A 16,786-nucleotide genomic window follows, 5' to 3' on the forward strand; every position below is an offset into this window, starting at 1 on the left:
TTTCTCCTGCTCCTCTCTGTCTGGTCTTAGAGTATGTGCCTTTCTCTGTCCATCTTATTATACATGCTATGAGCTAATTCCAAAGTGTCCAGAATCTGAACACAGAGGGTCTCAGTCCACATTTACATCACTGTAGAAAAAAAAAGTGCAGTTCCCAGACCATGTTCTGGTCTTGGAGCTGTTGTTGTTCCCACAACAACTGTCAAACGTCGTAAAATGCACAATTTACTATGACGGTGTTTATTTTGTCAGTAATGGTGATTGCATGTGTAGTTTGTCTTCATAATGGAGCGTGCTGGTGTCATTTTCCTTTCTTGGCAGTTCTTCTAAATGTCTGAGTTCACTTGAAACATTTGATTAGTTTTTTGGGGCTCATGCTGCAGTCATGGCCTGATGGAGAAACTTTCACAGCATTTTAAAGTAAGTGTCGTGTGAAAGACTGAAAGTCGTACCATTATAGTCCCACAGTCTGACAGGTTTGTCCTTATGCTGAAAACATAGTCATCTCCCACCACCATGCCGCGGCACTCTGGATCATTTAAATGCAAATCCCAAACCTAAACAGAATAAACACACAGGCACATAAAAAAATATTCAAAATTACACAGCGAATAATAAGGGGAAATCTTTTTGGCCAAATACTTGAATCGGTGTTGACTTACATAAACAGGAGGCACTTTGTTGAGAAAAAAAGCGCTGGGAATAACAACCTCCATATGATCGTTGGTACAGATGACAGTTTCATTGAGCTCTAATAGGAAGATGATAAAAACAGATTAAAGTATTTCACAGTATTTCACTTAGGTAGTGTATTCAATTGACATTTAATTCAAATGGCTAATGCAGTGCTTTTCTAACACTTCATAACATATTTTGGAGGGAGACGCTGTACCGCTCCTTCCAAACACAGATGAAAATTTCAAATTGAGAATTTGCATACACTTGACACAAGGTTAATCTTTCGAATGTGTTCTACATTATATTACCCAAATAATACAAAGTACGAAATACGAAAATACGAAATTAGAGTTTTATCTCGAGCAGCATCAGCAGCAAAATGCAGTCAGCTGCATTATGGTTTAAAAATACAATACACAATAATATGATTTACCTCAGACTGGGGTTATTATGCTGCATAATGGGATAATAATGCATAATAATGCCCCACAGATTTATACTTCAGAGAAACTTTAGATGCAGGATTTTTATTTCTAAGTATTTTCACAGACTAAATAGATAAAAGCGTTGATACTCAACAATCTTAACACCTCCTTTACCAGTATAATGCTCACTGTGTTTTAAAAATGTTCTAAATTCCTTGCAGTGAGGGACACTTGTATTAAGCCAGTTATAAAAACGGATGCTCTGATGGCTTCTCCAAGTTTCACTAGAAAAAAAAAACCCCCAAAATGATTTGTTTGACAGCTGGTGTTGTTTTCCTGGTGTGATGCGAGGTGTGAGCTCACCCTCCTCTTCAGGCTCCAGATAGACTGCTGAGATGACCATCCTCGTGGTGAACAGTAACCAGGCAAAAAACAAACTGGCAGGTGCCATCTTCCCTCTGATTTCTCTCACTTCAGCCACTCAAATGCCTTTTGGCCCTTTTCCCCTGGAAACTCTGTGAATCTTCTGGGGAGTCACTGTCACCACAAGACGTAGTAGCCCTCTCTTACTCCAACCCTCGAAACACAGCCCTAATGAACCGGGAGCCTCCCTCTGGCCTTAAAACACCAGTTTGAATGATGTCCCCACCAACAATGAGATTCCGCACATGAATAGGGGGAACTGAGGGGAGTCCAAGGTAACACGTATGTTACCGCCTACTGCGGCCATGTCCTCTTAGTAAACATCTTACAACTGTTTCTTACTATAGGGGCAACAAGAAGTCTGGTAACCATGCAAAGCAGAACAACAGCACTTGGCTGGCACTCTTTGTCGTCTACATCTTTTGTCTGGACATTTTAAAATCTTTACTGGTGCGGGAATCCCCGTCAGTCAGGCAAGAAGAAGCTCATTACGAGTGAAGATCAATTCAGTGATGATGCCAAGGACCTGTGAGTGTATGTGTGTGGTGGAGCAGACCATAAAAGACCAGAAGGAAGTATTATATTCATCACAAGTTCAAAAACAAAAAACATGCTAAGAAAAAGCTGGATATCCATCTGACCTGCCCAGATCATTTGTAAGTGGTGAGGTAAGAAAAAAAGATGAGATAATTCCTACAAGGCAGAAAAGTTTTACGACTTTTATGAGTTGAAATTACAAGATTAGTTTCCAAGACAGTGAATCTTCTACTGTTTTTGTCTTGCAAATAAGACAAGCTGAAGTGTTAGCCTGAATTGTCCGGCATTGTTTGAACAGACAAACTGCTTAAAGAAGATTGTCTGGAAGTAATCGCAATTCTTCTCTCATTGTAAAGATGACACACTGACTTAAGGTCAGAAGTAAGTAAAGGTCAATGGCGTCCTTCCTGCCTCCATTTTGACTGGACAGAAAGAAACCACAATAAAAGCAGAGGACAAAAAGAGACACAACAGGATGAGAGTCCGCCATTGACAGATTTTTATTTCCTGAATGTTGTGAAAGCACCTCAATCACTTACGTCACTTCAGTAACTTGGTTTCTGCATATTCATCTGTCATTCTGTACGGTTAAGTTTCATATAAATGCACAGATATATTAGCACAAAGCACAATACTGTACAGTCCAGTCAAACATGACCATCAAATATGTACTTGGACAGCTGAAGTGGTTATTGAATCGGTAAGTTACAACTATGACAAGTGACCAAAATGCACAATTTCTCCAAAGAGAGCAAACATTTTTTTTATGGATTAATTCATTATTTCATACCTTCAAGATATATTTATATAAAAAATTGGAATGTGCAAAATCAGAGTGCATCTATAAGCACCGTCTAAAGTGTGAGCCGCCTTTGCTTTTATATTCACTGCAGGTTCTCTTCCTGTGCAGCACAGTGTTCAGACTCATTCCAGAGGTTCAGTATCTTCCGTAAACAGATCGGCGAGGTCGGCTACTGTCAGGACTGCAGCCTCCGAGTGCTTCATAGCTGTGCTGGTGTGACTAGAATTAAAAAAAAGAAGCACTTATAAGTTCTTTGCAGCCACTTTCTCTGACCTTTATATCCCAAGATTTGAATTAAATGTTACCTTTTCTCTGCTGTCTTCAGCATTGCCTGCATTCTCTCTTCAATGGTGGATTTAATGAGAAATCTGTGAACAAATGTCGGCCTGGTGGAAAAAGAAAAACAGAAATGACACCAATCATGTGCTTTAGTGAAGTAAAAACAAATTGTGGAATGAGTGTTAAAATATAAGATCCTCAAAAACACACACAGAGGAAAAAGCAGGAGTAGTAGGGGAAAAAAGGGAAACTGCAGATCCCACAACATGTAATTTCCTCATTTTGTTCTTAACTATTCCTGATAAAAGTGTTTTACTGGTATGCATGACTGCCACTTCTCACTTGGTTTGGCCGATCCGGTGCACCCTGCCGATGGCCTGAAGCTCATGAGCTGGATTGAGGATGGGCTCAACCAGCAGCACGTGAGTGGCTTCGATGATGTTCAGACCGTTGGAACCCGTGTGGAGGGGAAGGAGGAGAATGTTCATCTTCTCTTCATATTTGAAGGAGCTCAGATTCTCCTGGAAAGATTGAAGTCAAGAGAAGTGAGAAGCTGATTTCATGTACCACATCTGTCTGCGGGGTGTCTCACAAACTGGGACATGGAAAATAATCTGATGATAAGACCTTGAGCAAAAGGCCAAATGATTAGTTTTTGGAGGTAATCTGGACATTGCATTTACAGCTTTATAGGATAAAAATTTCTTTAAAACTCCAAGAGGATGTTTGTAAGTCAAGAAAAACCGATTAACCCTAAAAGTAAAGTGGTAGAAAAAAAATCTGTTTGGGCGTGGAGAAAATATACTGGACAACCTGCTAGAAAAATGTAAATGTGCAGTAGTAGTGTGTGTAGGTTAAAACAAGGTGGTTAAAAGCGGCTGTGTGGTTTGGTGGTGAACATTATGAAGGAATGGACAAACCTGAAACTTGTGAATCCCGTTGATTTGTGAAAACTCCATGTTGTTGTCAAACAACGCCTTGGCAATGATGTCCAGGACGCTCTGCCACTGTACAGGAGAGAAACGAACAAAGCCGTCAGCGCCCAACTGGATGTGATCAAACTACATAACCAGCTTATGGAACAGAGTTTTCAGTTACCGTGGAGAAAACAAGACACTTGGCCCCGGGGTCGGTTACTTGAATCTTCTTCAGTGTTCTCACCACTGCCTCCACTTTGGTAGAGTGGCTTCCCTGACAGACAGGAAGAGGACAGTTTCAGCTACAGTTCTATCAGTGTCATGAATAGCATCAACGACAAAATATTCAACCACGTTGATGATTACACCAGATGGGATAACTCAGCTCATCTTTGACATGATTAACACTCAGGCCTCAGCCTGCGTTGGACGACGACTGACCTTGACTGGGATGTCCTGGTCCTGACTGGACGACTGTGTGGTGAACACATAGGAGATCTCCGTGTGGGACGTGGTCTGCCTGCAAATAGCGCACTTGATGGCTCGTCGCCTTGAGCCCACGCTGTACTGCTCCACAATTATAGAGATGCACTCGTTACAGAAGCAGTGGCCACAAGTCAGCACTGCCCACTGGAAGACAAGGAAGACAGAAAACTATGAGAACAGAAAGAGAAACTGCTGGGAAAAAGAACTTTATTTGCTTCAAACTTTTTAACATAGCTGTAAATAATTTATGTAATCCCGACGTTCCAGTTGATGTGATGTTTAAAAAAAAAAAAAAAAAAAAAAAAAAGGATAGTTATATATAAGAGGCAAAGGGGAGCTGCAAACTAAAGACTGAAAATAAAGATGTCCAAAAATTTGGGAAAAGACAGAAATTATAATATTTTTATTACACCTGCCACAAACATCATTTCACGCAGACAGGAGAAGTCTGCAGACTTACTGAGTCCCACAAAGAAATACTGATCTAACCAAAATGTAAAAACTACTCACCTCTTGCCCCAGGGGCCGGGCGCAGATCGGACATGGCTCTGGGTTCAGCCCTCCAGTGGACTTGTCCTGGGACTGGAATTTATGTTATTGTGATATGTGAGATCGTAATACAACAGTCAAGTTGAATGATCCCCTGAAGAATTTCTGTACTTTGCAGTTTCTATGAAGGAAAATGTACCTTTTCCAGGTTTGTGAGATATAGAAACTGGCCAAGCTTCTTTTGAAGCTGAGACTTGGCCACTGCCTGGTCGTTCAGGAGTTTGACTCTGTTCTGCTCCACCTGGAATCAAGTTAGTTGAGGATAGCAGAATGAGTATTCAACAATTACATTCCATTTTTCAATAACAGGATATTATGTCTGTTTGTCAGTTAAGTTATTATTATTTTTAATTGTGTGTTTAAGCACAGGCGGTGCTGTATTCTGATCATTTGTCCATAAATATTTCACAGATTTTCAAAAGGACACAAGCAAGTTCTAATTTCTGCAGTGTGTTGTCTTTAACTCACCTCGTGCGGTTCGATGATGTGCAGCAGTTTGGGCTTCGGCTCGTCAGGGAGACGCACACGCAGCCTCTCTGTGGCCATACCCAGTTCATCGATGGCTGACACGTGATTCCTCAGCACCATCCAGTACTCATGCAGCACCTGAGGAGACACAGCGGCAGCTTTATCCTCAGTCAGAGAGAGAACAACAATTTCCAAATGTTCACTGAATGTCCATCACTTCCTTTTTAAGACATTTATATCTAAAAATATTTAAGGATTAAACGGTGACCTACGTATTCTTTACTGATTGTTTATACTTTTTAGAAAGAGGACATACAAGGGCAACACCTTACAGGAATCCTGTGTTACTTCTGTTCTGGCTTGAAAATAAACGGAGGGCTTACGAGCGTGTGCACGAACCTTGTATTCCTTCTTCCAGGTCTCAAACAGCTCCATGAAAGTGTTGCCCTCCTCCACCAGATCTGGATCCAAACGCTTTGCTTTGGCAAAAGACAAGATGGCCTTCAGGGTGCGCTCTGTCTCACTGGCTGCCCAGAGGCCTCTGCTAGTAGTGGGGAGACGGTCGTCCACCAGCCCGTCCTCATCCTCAATCATTTCTTCAAAGATGGCTGTCTGACCCTTCACCCTGTAAGGCCGTTTTGGCAATTACAAGATTATGTTTTCATGTAACTGGAATGAACTAGATCAAAGAAATATTGTTTTTCTTACGTGTGAGAAAACAGCTTAGACTCGTAATCCGTAAAAAGTTCATCTGCTTTGCAAAAGACGCAGCTAAAATATGAAAAGAGAGGAAAATTAGCTTTAATAAAAATATAGAAAGCAATGCTTCTTGTTGCTTGGGGTAATGAATCGCATTCAACAGCTGTGATGAAATGTTAGAATGTGTGTGTAATGTCTTACTTGTTGAGTGGCAGCCTCATCGGTCTGAGGTGACAAATGGTGACTTCGTCGATTACTTTTTTCGAAGCTGGGCCTTCAAGACTCTTGACTGCATCTTGCACAGTCTTCTGGGATTTCATCAGGTCTTGCATTTGTGTGGTGAGCAGGAACTGCAAACCGCAGGCATCACGGAACCTGAAGGACACACTTTTTAGTACATGTCTGTCTGAGGATAAATATGAGCTATCATATTATTTTTCAACATGCACACTGACTTGTCAGCCATGGAGATCTTGCTGGCTTGTTGCTTGTAGCTACATGTGAGCTCATTCTTGATGCGTGACACCAGGTCGTCATCGTTGGAGCAGCGAATTGCCCTTTGAATAACATCCAGCCACCAGGGAGAGTTCAGGTTGACCTTGACGAATGGAGGGAAGGAAAAACGTTGGGCCTGTCTTAATTAAAACATACCCCTGATACAGATTGACCTATTTTCACTTCACCCAAAACTTATGTCATGTGTGATGATGCCTATTTTATCGGGTTATGTCACACAAAATGAATGAAGCTTCTCACTTTGCGTTTTAAATCTTTGATGTTCTGCAACACCGGCTGCAGGGCCTGATGTGCGTCTGCCACTTCAGAGTCATATTTGGTCATGTAGTGCTGTCGCAGCTGCTCAGCCTGAAGAGAGACAGAGGATGAGGGCAGAGTTGTGATGGGCGTTCTTCAAAACAAGCTCTACAAAACAGCCGACACACTCTGCGCACATCGCTCCAGTTATATTCAGGAGACATATATAGTATATATATTACCTCTTCACTTAGTCGGTCATCTCTTAGCGTAGGAGGTATCCCGGGATGCTTTGCACTCAGCAGTTCCATCAAATTGTGGGTAGCATGAAGTCTCTATTGTATTGAAATTGTGAACAATAAACTCCAAACAAACAGCAATGTTTTTATTTATATATAAAGACGATAAAGTCGTGGAATATTTGTCTGATCACAGATATTTAATCCGCCAATGGCATTACTTTTAGTCGAAGGAGAGCTATTCCTCCTATGCAAGCAGATGTTTTGTCTGGTTTGTTTCAGTATTGAAACCCATCAGAGACTAATAACAGACGATTTGTAGAGGCATGAAAAGGTTGAGGCCACATACCTGTAATGAATCTGTTTTCAGCCTGTCTTTGTGCTCCTCTGATGAACGAAGCACTTCTCTATACATCTCCACTGCCTCTACAAACTCATCTGCAATCAGCGAAGAAAATGGCCATCGTCAGCGACACTCAGAGTGTCCACCTGATGCACAGTGAATAAGCTGTGCTATACAAACTGCCCCAGTACGCTGCGTGGCTACATTGTATGTACCGCCTTACTGAGACTCGCTTCAACAAAACATCTTAGGACAAAAATCGTCAGGAGACATAAAGGTGGGATCATGGCTTGTGTTTTTGTTTGAACTGGTTCCCATGGGAAACAGGGAGCAGAGGGAGCACAAGTATAGAAGTTGGGTTTTATACCTCTGATGATGTGAATTCCGGCCAGGCCATTGAGCGCACACACTAATTGTCTGTGGGCTTCTTCACACTCCACTCGACATTTCTTCTGCAGGGACTTCAGGAGCTCCTCCATCGTCATGGTGCTGGGGAGGGGACAGCGAAACCCACTTAGCATATCCTCAAACACAGATTACACTTATTGGGTCAGCTTTAAACAAGCACAACTCGCACATAAAGTAATTGATAAAAAGGGTTGCTGTGTCCTTTAACCAATGCTATGAAAGTCTATTTAGTCCAGAAAATTGTGTAATTAACTAGTGCAGCTGCCTTCAGTAAAAGGCCTCTTCTCCAACAAGTGCCTTGAAAACATGACGAGGAGGGTCATCAACCTTTTCTGCAGAGGCAGGAACTCCCCCCTCACAGCCTGTGGATGGCAGCAGGCCTGACGCAGCCTCAGCAGTGGACACAGGATGGTGTTGACGGTGCGGCGGTCAAGGCTACCGAGTTTCAGGCTCCAGTCAGAGATCTTCCTGAGTTTGACCAGAGCGTCCTGCGAGCAGACCTCGTGCTGGCGGTGGTAGAAATGACCCTCAACGGGGGAGAAGTGCAGCCAGTGCACCTCCTCCGTCTGTGGGGGGATCTGGATCTGAAAAACAAAACAAAAAAATAGGATCACCAAATACTTTTGCCAAACGTTTTGAAATGAGCGCTAAAAAGACGTTTAAGGACCTACCTGATCGATGACGTCTTTTTTAGCTGATCGCCATAACAACTGAGCGATTACATTGTATAGAGGCTCCGTGTTTCCACGACGATAAGGGCGATAAAGCAGCTGGTCCCACCAGTGTTTAACCCAGTAAGGATCAACACCCAAAAAAAGGACAAGGCCATACAGATCTGGACACAAAGGAAACACATCTACAGTTACTTTTCAAAATTCTCCCTCTAGACTCCTAACAGTCAAATTCAAGGAGAAACTAGCTTAAATTGTTAGTAGGGACAAGTCTTTTGCAGCTTAAAAACTTTCTCCGTTCTACCTTCTAAGCCTCTCTGGACAGGAGTGCCACTGACACACCAGCGGTTGAGTGACGCAAGACGAAGAGCCATTTCTGCAGCCTGACAAAAACCAAAATCGACATTTCAAAGGTCAAGCAGAAATACAATACACAACACGCTGTTTGATGATACAGATGGTGTTCTCAAATATAAAAAAGTTACAATCACAAAAACTACCAAACCAATAAATCCAAAAAGCTCTATTGTCTAGTCTAAAAGTAAACCTAATCAATATACAGGCCTAAATTTCAAGCTTCCTACCCGTTTACCTTCGCAGTTGGACATTCAACCATTTGAGCCTCATCTAAACAGATACGCCACCACTCCACAGCTACCAATGGACTGGGAACCGCCATGTAGCGCTTTTGGTTGCGGAAGCGGCGTCCGTCCTTGCTGTTACTGTGGGGAATGTCGACGTAGTTGAGCTCTGACCGCAGCACATCGTAGGTGGTGATGACAACATCCTGCTCGGCGAGCATATGTGGCTGGATGAATCCATGTTTCTTCACACCGTGATACACCTGAGATCAAAGCAGACATATCAATTTAGCTAAACAGTTTTATACATGTATGCAGTAATAAGGAATAAAAACCAAGTCAGATTCTGATGAGTTGACAAGGAACGGAGGTGAACATAACAATTTCATATTCTGAGGAAACAAATCATATCTGAAGTCAGTGAGACATCTTTTGGTTTGGTATTAACGTGGACTGAAGACTGAAATCTACATGTGCTTTCTCACCAGAACTCGGAGTGAGGAGGACCTGATGTGCCGGTTGATCTCCTCCACCCACTGGTGGCAGATGGAGCTCGGGGAGATGATGAGGGTGGCGCCGGTGGAGACAGGTTTCATGGCGACCAGGCAGTGGGGGCAGTAGAATGGCGTTGTTTCAAGGCTTTCCTCTTTGTAGTTTACACAGTCTGCATGCTGCCAGAGCTGACAGTTCATACACTGGACACGGGCCTTGTAGTCTATAACGCCCAGTTCGCCACAGATGCACTCAAAGCGATAGTCTGGGGTGTTGAAAGGGACAAAAGATGCTCTGGTGGGGGTTTCTGTCTCCTCCTGTGAGTCCAGCTGGAGAGCTGCACTCCTCTCCTCAGTTAGCTCGTCCATTCTGGGCATGTCCTGCATATCTGACTCACTTTTATCTTGAGATATCTGTAAGGATGTTGTGGAGGTATTCAGCAGATCATCTGACTGACTTGCTTTCTCACTCAGACTTTCATCCTCCTCCCGCTTCGTTTCTGTTTCCTCTGGTGCAGGACAGTCAGATGTAGGGGGGCTCAGATCTCTCTGCTCTTCTGTAAGTGAATTCTGCAAGGCTGCTTCTGCCTTCTCTTTTGCTCGTCTCTGAAACATTTTCCTCGGTGTGCTCTCTGTGTTTCTTGTACTCTAAAAACAAGACAAAAGCTAGATGTTACTACAAAGAAACTGTTGTGGCATAAAAAGTTCATATTGGAGGATGTTTGTTCTTACAGACTTGGATGCTCCTGCTAATGTCCTCTTAGTTTCTTTGTACTTCTTCCCCAGTTTAAATGATCCTGCCAGGCCACGACCTTTAACCCTGTCAACCAGGCCTTCATCGATCAGCTTTGCCAGCGTTTTCTTGATGTGGTTGCGGTTCTTTAAGAGGTCATAACCGTAAGTGGCGCGGATATACGTGAAGACGGCGTTGACTGACGCTCCTTTGCCAGATCTCATTTCCTTTATTGCAGTGAGCAGCATGATGCGCACAGCTGCAGAAGAACACACAACATCTTGTGGAAAATGAATCAAACTGCAAAAGCAATGATAGCTCTGATGTTTAGAGGAGTGTGAGTGACGTACTGGGGTAAGATATTTTCATTTTAGGTTGAGCTTCAGACTTGCAGTGGATTACTTTCTTTCTTTCTAATGGAGGGGGAGGAACAAAGTAATTCACAGATTTTCCCTGCAAAGCCAAGAGATACGTTATCAAAATACAGAACACTGAGCTGACCCTGTATATACAGAGTGCTTTAAAGGAAATAAACAAATGGATAAAATTCATACATTCCTGACTGTAAATAATAAAAGGCACAATTCTATTTTTTCAAATGAACCCTGTATATTCATCTCTAGCTGCCCACTCATCCTCACCACCGGCAGGGTGAGGGCCTCCTGCTCCAGGCCCTGTCGAGTGTGAAACAGGATAAGAGCCAGAACTTCCACTGTCTTTCCGAGCCCCATCTCATCAGCCAGGATCCCACCTGGCCACTCGATGCCTGCCAGTGGAAATTCTCGAATTAAGCTGCATAAAAAAAAAAAATAAAAAAAAAAAGATTGCTATAACACATCTGCCACTAACCCTTAATAATGGAGCTAAAGAAAATTTATGTTTTGATGATTTACGTTTTGTTTTTTTTTTTATATTCAAAAGTAATAAAACTGAAGTAATATTCTGCCCAAAAAATACCAACATGGAGGCCAGAGGAGAAGGTCTCGAGGAAGACACGACTGATGAGTTTATCATTGTTTTAATTAGAACAGGATAAATTAAATTCACTCATATTGAAAAGATACGACAGAAAAATACTCAGAGATACTTAAAGATGAAAGGGCATAAATTCTTACCAGCCAGTAAAAGGGTTGTAGAACAACTTCTTGCCACACAAAGTTACCAACTCTCGCCAAAGGAAATGCAGCGATTGTTCTGCAATTAAATTGCAAATATCATGCACACACACGCATGATTGTTTTAATTAATACAACAAATGTCATGATCTTTTACAACCCCTGATAAAGAATTACATATTTGGAAGTCTGATTTTCAAAATGAAAAGACAGAGAGGCAGATAAAAAAAAAAACAAATCTACAAATCAAGAGTTTGCATTAACTGAGGAGTAACGTGTGCAACATGGAAATCAGAGCACAGGAGAACGGTACCTTGATGTGACACGTTCCTGTATTTTTCCCTCCTCAGCATCCAGTTAACAGCCTGGCTCTGATAGGGTCTCAGAACAGGAATAAGAGCCTTGTGCTGGACGTCATAGGTCACCTCCTGGCTCTCTCTTTGGTGCAGGTGTCTGACATAATCATAGAGCTCCTCCACATTTTGCCTCTCCAGATCAGTGTCACATTCCTCTTCCTCATTTTCTACAACTTCTGCACAGAAAACAGACATGGAATTCAGGATTCAGGGTAATGCAGAGGTATACTTGACTGATTACAGTATGCATTAGACACTTACCAGGGATAATGAAATCATAGAAATACTCCATTAACTTCTGCATTAGTTGATTTGCTTTCTTCAGCCGAGCATTTCCTTGGCTGAGGAATTCAGGATTCCCAAGCCCAGTTTCCAACAGGTAAATCCCCACCTACCCAATAAAGAAACGCCCGAGGTATGAATTGTCATTTTGGAGACACTGTGAACCAGAAAGCTTTAGTCATTCAGCATCCTATCAAGCAGCAGCCGTGCCGTGTTTCACTCCAACCAAAGACAGCGAATTGAGTGAGCAGGTGTTTCATGACATAACAATATGTCATAAGTTCAGTAAAAAAAAACATCCAGTTCTAAAAGCAAATATATCTACATTGTCAATATGGCATGAAAGAATTTATTAGTTTTCTTTAAACCAAGGCTAAAATTTTAAGTTTGACTTGTTGACCTCAACTACGCAAAACACTACACAACATGAAAAGTGCAGCTAACGGGCGCAAGGAAACAACACCAAAGAAGCATAAAGTCAAAATAATAAAAATGATGAGCTGCACGAACAGCTGAAAGGCAGTTAATAATGCATTTTCACCTTGAGCGACTCATCTTGAGTCTGGTGGCAGAGCTGCATAACCCTCCTCTTCTGAAGCCAGTCCAGTTCCTCCAGCGGGATCCGACGGAGGCTGCATTCCACCGTGCACGTGTCCTCGTCAGGCTTCCACTGCAGTCCTGAGCTCTCATCACAGCTGCTGTAACTGAGGCAGAGTTGCTCTCCCATCCTGTGGAGCGTGAACGCTTTCTGGTCACACTCAGGCTGCAGCCAAGTCGGACGAATGCTGAACTCCCCGATGAGCGCCTTCCAGATGTGGCCCAGCTTTGCGGCCGGCACAACAGTCAACGCCAGAGAGGCTGAGGTGGCAGTGCCCTCTGACGACGTACCGGGGAGTTCCTCGCTGTACTGGACAGAGCAAGACGCAGCCTCAGCGATGTCCTCAGTGGCTGAGAGAGAGGATGCGCTGGCAGTGGGGTCGGCTGGAAGAAGGGAGCAGGTTTGGGTCAGATCGTCATCCTCTGGGATCGTCTCATTCTTGCGATCGTCCAGCATGTTCCAGTTCAACCTCCTCTTGGCTTCCTCATCGACCCTCACAGGAGGGGCCCTCTTTCTGCGACTACTCATGGTCAAACCTGGAGGGAAGAGACAGTAAAGCGAAATGTATTCGTCAGCTCAGATGCAGATTGGGGTTTTAGTGTAAATAATTCTGAGCAGTTCTCTCAACAGGATACTGTGTAAACAGGCCTCAAGAACTAAGTGTGTAATATGTATAGATGTTTGTGGATGTTTCCAAGGAAAATGAAAGTCACAAAAGTAAAACTATTTCATTCAATGGGTGGTTGCCTGAAGGCTGTTAATCTAAAAGGGGAACATCACACAGTAAACTTTTCCACGGCAGCCAGCTTCACGAACAGATCATGAATTTCCGTCACTTTTTATTTCACCTGCAGTGTTTTCATTATTTCTAAGTAATCCAGCTGCTAGCTAGTTAGCCAAATATGTGTTAGCGTGACTTTTAGCTGGGCTGTAATGATCACTGTTTTTTGTTGTTGTTGTTGTTTTTTTTTACTTTAGATGGATGCCGCAGCACACAGCTAAAAACAGCGCTGCAGTGTGTAAACACTGTTACACAATGAAAACACAGCGGGTTTGCGCCGCTGAGCATTTCGTGGTTTTGACAGAAAACAAGCGTATAAAATGAGCTCGTTTACTTTTGGAGCCTCCAACAAACCGCTGCGGGGTTTATCGCTGCATCGCGGGTCGTGTCAGGCTGCAGTGGCTCCGGACGGTTCAGCTGCAAAACATCAAAACACACTCCAGTCGGCGGCTGCACTGAGGGACGCCATTTTTAAACAGCGGAAGTGAGGTCACCGCGAGAGGAAGTAGTTACAACAATAAAAGCACGCTTGTTTCCGACAACCAAATTATTAGTTCACTTGAAATTGCAATGAAATTAATCGGTGATTAGATAATTTAACCTTTAACCAGGAAGTCTCCCGGGAACACACATAAACGTCCACTTCCAATATTTAAAATAAAATACAAACATAAGACGGAATTTTCTTTACTATTGTAAAGCTGTAAGTGTTTGTAGTTTTTGAATGTGTTTTTATTTCTGATTCTAAACTTCTCCTCATCTGGTCAATTATTTTATTTAGCTTACTCAGAGTTTGACTTTATTGGTGTGGAAGTCAGTGATGTGTTGTGTCATGTGTCGTGGTCATCGTTTAAAAATGTACATGTGCTGTGATTAGCTACTAACCATGAGCTGGTGAAAAGAAACAAAATAAAGTTTCCACTGTTTATTTGCAGCTCTCGCTCTCTGCCTACGTTTATGGGGGGGGGGGGGGGCTACATGTGGGCGTGGCTTTGTGCTTACGTCACACGCCGTACCTGAGCTTCAGTTCTGGGTGTCCGTCGAGCAAAGTCCTGTGTTTGCATGAAAGCATTGAAGCTAGCTGACCGAATACACATGTGCTCTGTTTGTATACTTATTTATGCATTGTGAGCATTTTTCTCTTTTTCAGCAAGAGCAACTTCAGGCCAGGAGGGAGTCTTTGAGGAAGACGAACGGGAAATGGGGGCTCCATCACCATTTCAGGCACATTGATGTATACGGATTAATTATTAATGAGGTTTACGTGCTCAGAGTGTCTAGGGACAGCCCTGTCTCTGGGGTGGCACAAAACAAAGTTTCCACCTGTGCAGTTAAGCTGTTGCAGTCACCTGGTGTGGAGTGCCCGCCTCCTTCTGCAGCTGTAGCTCCGGGTGTGGCCACATGGGGGCAGGACATCACGACATTTTTAGGGCTGCAGCTGCCAATTGAAGGTGCATCACATCCGTCAGTGTCAGGCACGACACCGCAGGATCATGCATGTGAAGTTTGAACTGCTTTCACACACTTTTCATTTGGTGCATTAACAGTCTTCCACCACACTAATATTTGACACAGTTATGGTCGCTTCCCAGTTTACCATCTTCACTTAAATGCCCGTATTCTCCCTGTAAGGATATTTCTATATAACCTAAATATCTGTATCTATAAATGTAGATATAGATATATACAATCCCCCCATAAAATGGCATAAAATGGCGTTAGACTGTCTGAAACCTTTCACTTGACGTTTGTGAAATGTGGCTTCAAATCAGGGGCACTGCAGTCAGTCTGACCCGCTTTCAAGATGCAGTGAGGAAGAGGAGAAGAAGGGGGCACCTCATGATCAGTACAGAGAGAGACAGAGAGAGAGAGGCAGAGAGAGGCAGAGAGAGTCAGCCAGTCCCACCGTGCTCTCACAGCAGAGGAGCTGGAGTCCCGTCCTGCTCCGGAGGACACAGACCCGTCATGTCCCGGACCGCCTGCTGCAGGTAGGTACAGCCATGTCACTCACCGGCCGCGGTGCTCTGCAGACACACACGGTGCTTTCCTGAACCTGCTCGAACCGGCTCCGTCAATTAGGCTTCACGCTCTGATTGGGTCCCATGTGGGAGGTGACGGTGTGGAAAATGTAGATGACAGTGGCTGTGGAGCTGTGAGCCGCAGACAGCCCGGCTCCGGGCTGTTGTGGCTGTTTGAGGCTGTCTGGGGCTGTTTGGGGTTGTTTGGGGCTGTCTGGGGCTGTTTGGGGTTGTTTGGGGCTGTCTGGGGCTGTTTGGGGCTGTCTGGGGCTGTTTGGGGTTGTTTGGTGCTGTTTGGGGCTGTTTGGGGTTGTTTGGTGCTGTTTGGGGCTGTTTGGTGCTGTTTGGGGCTGTCTGGGGTTGTTTGGGGCTGTCTGGGGCTGTTTGGGGCTGTTTGGGGCTGTTTGGGGTTGTTTGGGGCTGTGTGGGGCTGTGTGGGGCTGTTTGGGGCTGTCTGGGGCTGTTTGGGTCTGTTTGGGGCTATCTGGGGTTGTCTGGGGCTGCTTGGGGTTGTCTGGGGCTGCTTGGGGTTGTCTGGGGCTGTTTGGGGCTGTCTGGGGCTGTTTGGCGCCATTTGGGGTTGTCTGGGGCCGTTTGGGGCTGTTTGGGGCTGTTTGGGGCTGTCTGGGGCTGTCTGGGGCTGTCTGGGGCCGTTTGGGGCTGTTTGGGGTTGTCTGGGGCTGTCTGGGGCTGTTTGGGGCTGTCTGGGGCTGTTTGGCGCCGTTTGGGGTTGTCTGGGGCTGTCTGGGGCTGTCTGGGGCTGTTTGGGGTTGTCTGGGGCTGTCTGGGGCTGTTTAGGGCTGTCTGGGGCTGTTTGGCGTCGTTTGGGGTTGTCTGGGGCTGTCTGGGGCTGTCTGGGGCTGTTTGGGGCTGTTTGGGGCTGTCTGGGGCCGTTTGGGGTTGTCTGGGGCTGTTTGGGGCCGTTTGGGGTTGTGTGGGGCTGTTTGGGCTGTCTGGGGCTGTTTGGGGCTGTTTGGGGCTGTTTGGGGCCGTTTGGGGTTGTCTGGGGCTGTCTGGGGCTGTTTGGTGCCGTTTGGGGCTGTCTGGGGCTGTTTGGGGCCGTTTGGGGTTGTCTGGGGCAAAAGTTGAAGAAACAGTCTCAGGTGAACAGAGGCAGCTGTCCGTGGTGCTGAAACTCAAACACTTCTCTGTTA

The 16,786-nt window shown here is 44.4% G+C and overlaps 1 protein-coding gene across 1 annotated transcript; it reads right to left on the reverse strand.

Moving 5' to 3' along the window:
• Positions 1-2,553: 2,553 nt before the first annotated feature.
• On the reverse strand, positions 2,554-14,083 carry shprh (SNF2 histone linker PHD RING helicase). Its single transcript, XM_029493122.1, has 30 exons — positions 13,949-14,083; positions 12,777-13,369; positions 12,215-12,344; positions 11,911-12,129; positions 11,598-11,676; positions 11,124-11,274; positions 10,833-10,935; positions 10,482-10,741; positions 9,744-10,397; positions 9,270-9,521; positions 8,982-9,060; positions 8,678-8,841; positions 8,334-8,590; positions 7,966-8,087; positions 7,605-7,693; positions 7,259-7,351; positions 7,020-7,127; positions 6,719-6,861; positions 6,465-6,638; positions 6,273-6,335; positions 5,964-6,189; positions 5,565-5,702; positions 5,236-5,337; positions 5,058-5,129; positions 4,503-4,691; positions 4,243-4,335; positions 4,065-4,151; positions 3,487-3,665; positions 3,171-3,251; positions 2,554-3,084 (listed from the first exon to the last, which is right to left on the reverse strand). The coding sequence occupies exons 2-30, from the start codon at positions 13,359-13,361 to the stop codon at positions 2,988-2,990; spliced, it is 4,989 nt and encodes a 1,662-aa protein (XP_029348982.1). The 5' UTR covers positions 13,362-13,369; positions 13,949-14,083; the 3' UTR covers positions 2,554-2,987.
• Positions 14,084-16,786: the final 2,703 nt, after the last annotated feature.

The sequence above is a fragment of the Echeneis naucrates genome, chromosome 22 (genome assembly GCF_900963305.1).
Source record: "Echeneis naucrates chromosome 22, fEcheNa1.1, whole genome shotgun sequence".
NCBI classification, from domain to species: domain Eukaryota; kingdom Metazoa; phylum Chordata; class Actinopteri; order Carangiformes; family Echeneidae; genus Echeneis; species Echeneis naucrates.

What these genes read in the sequence shown, in the direction of transcription:
- shprh (XM_029493122.1), bottom strand. Translation starts at nt 13,361, where the DNA reads ATGAGTAGTCGCAGAAAGAGGGCCCCTCCTGTGAGGGTCGATGAGGAA. An exon ending in TGAAAACAGATTCATTACAG is followed by an intron (nt 7,352 to 7,604) that starts GTATGTGGCCTC and finishes TCAATACAATAG; the next exon opens with AGACTTCATGCTACCCACAA. An exon ending in TCAAAGATTTAAAACGCAAA is followed by an intron (nt 6,862 to 7,019) that starts GTGAGAAGCTTC and finishes CCATTCGTCAAG; the next exon opens with GTCAACCTGAACTCTCCCTG.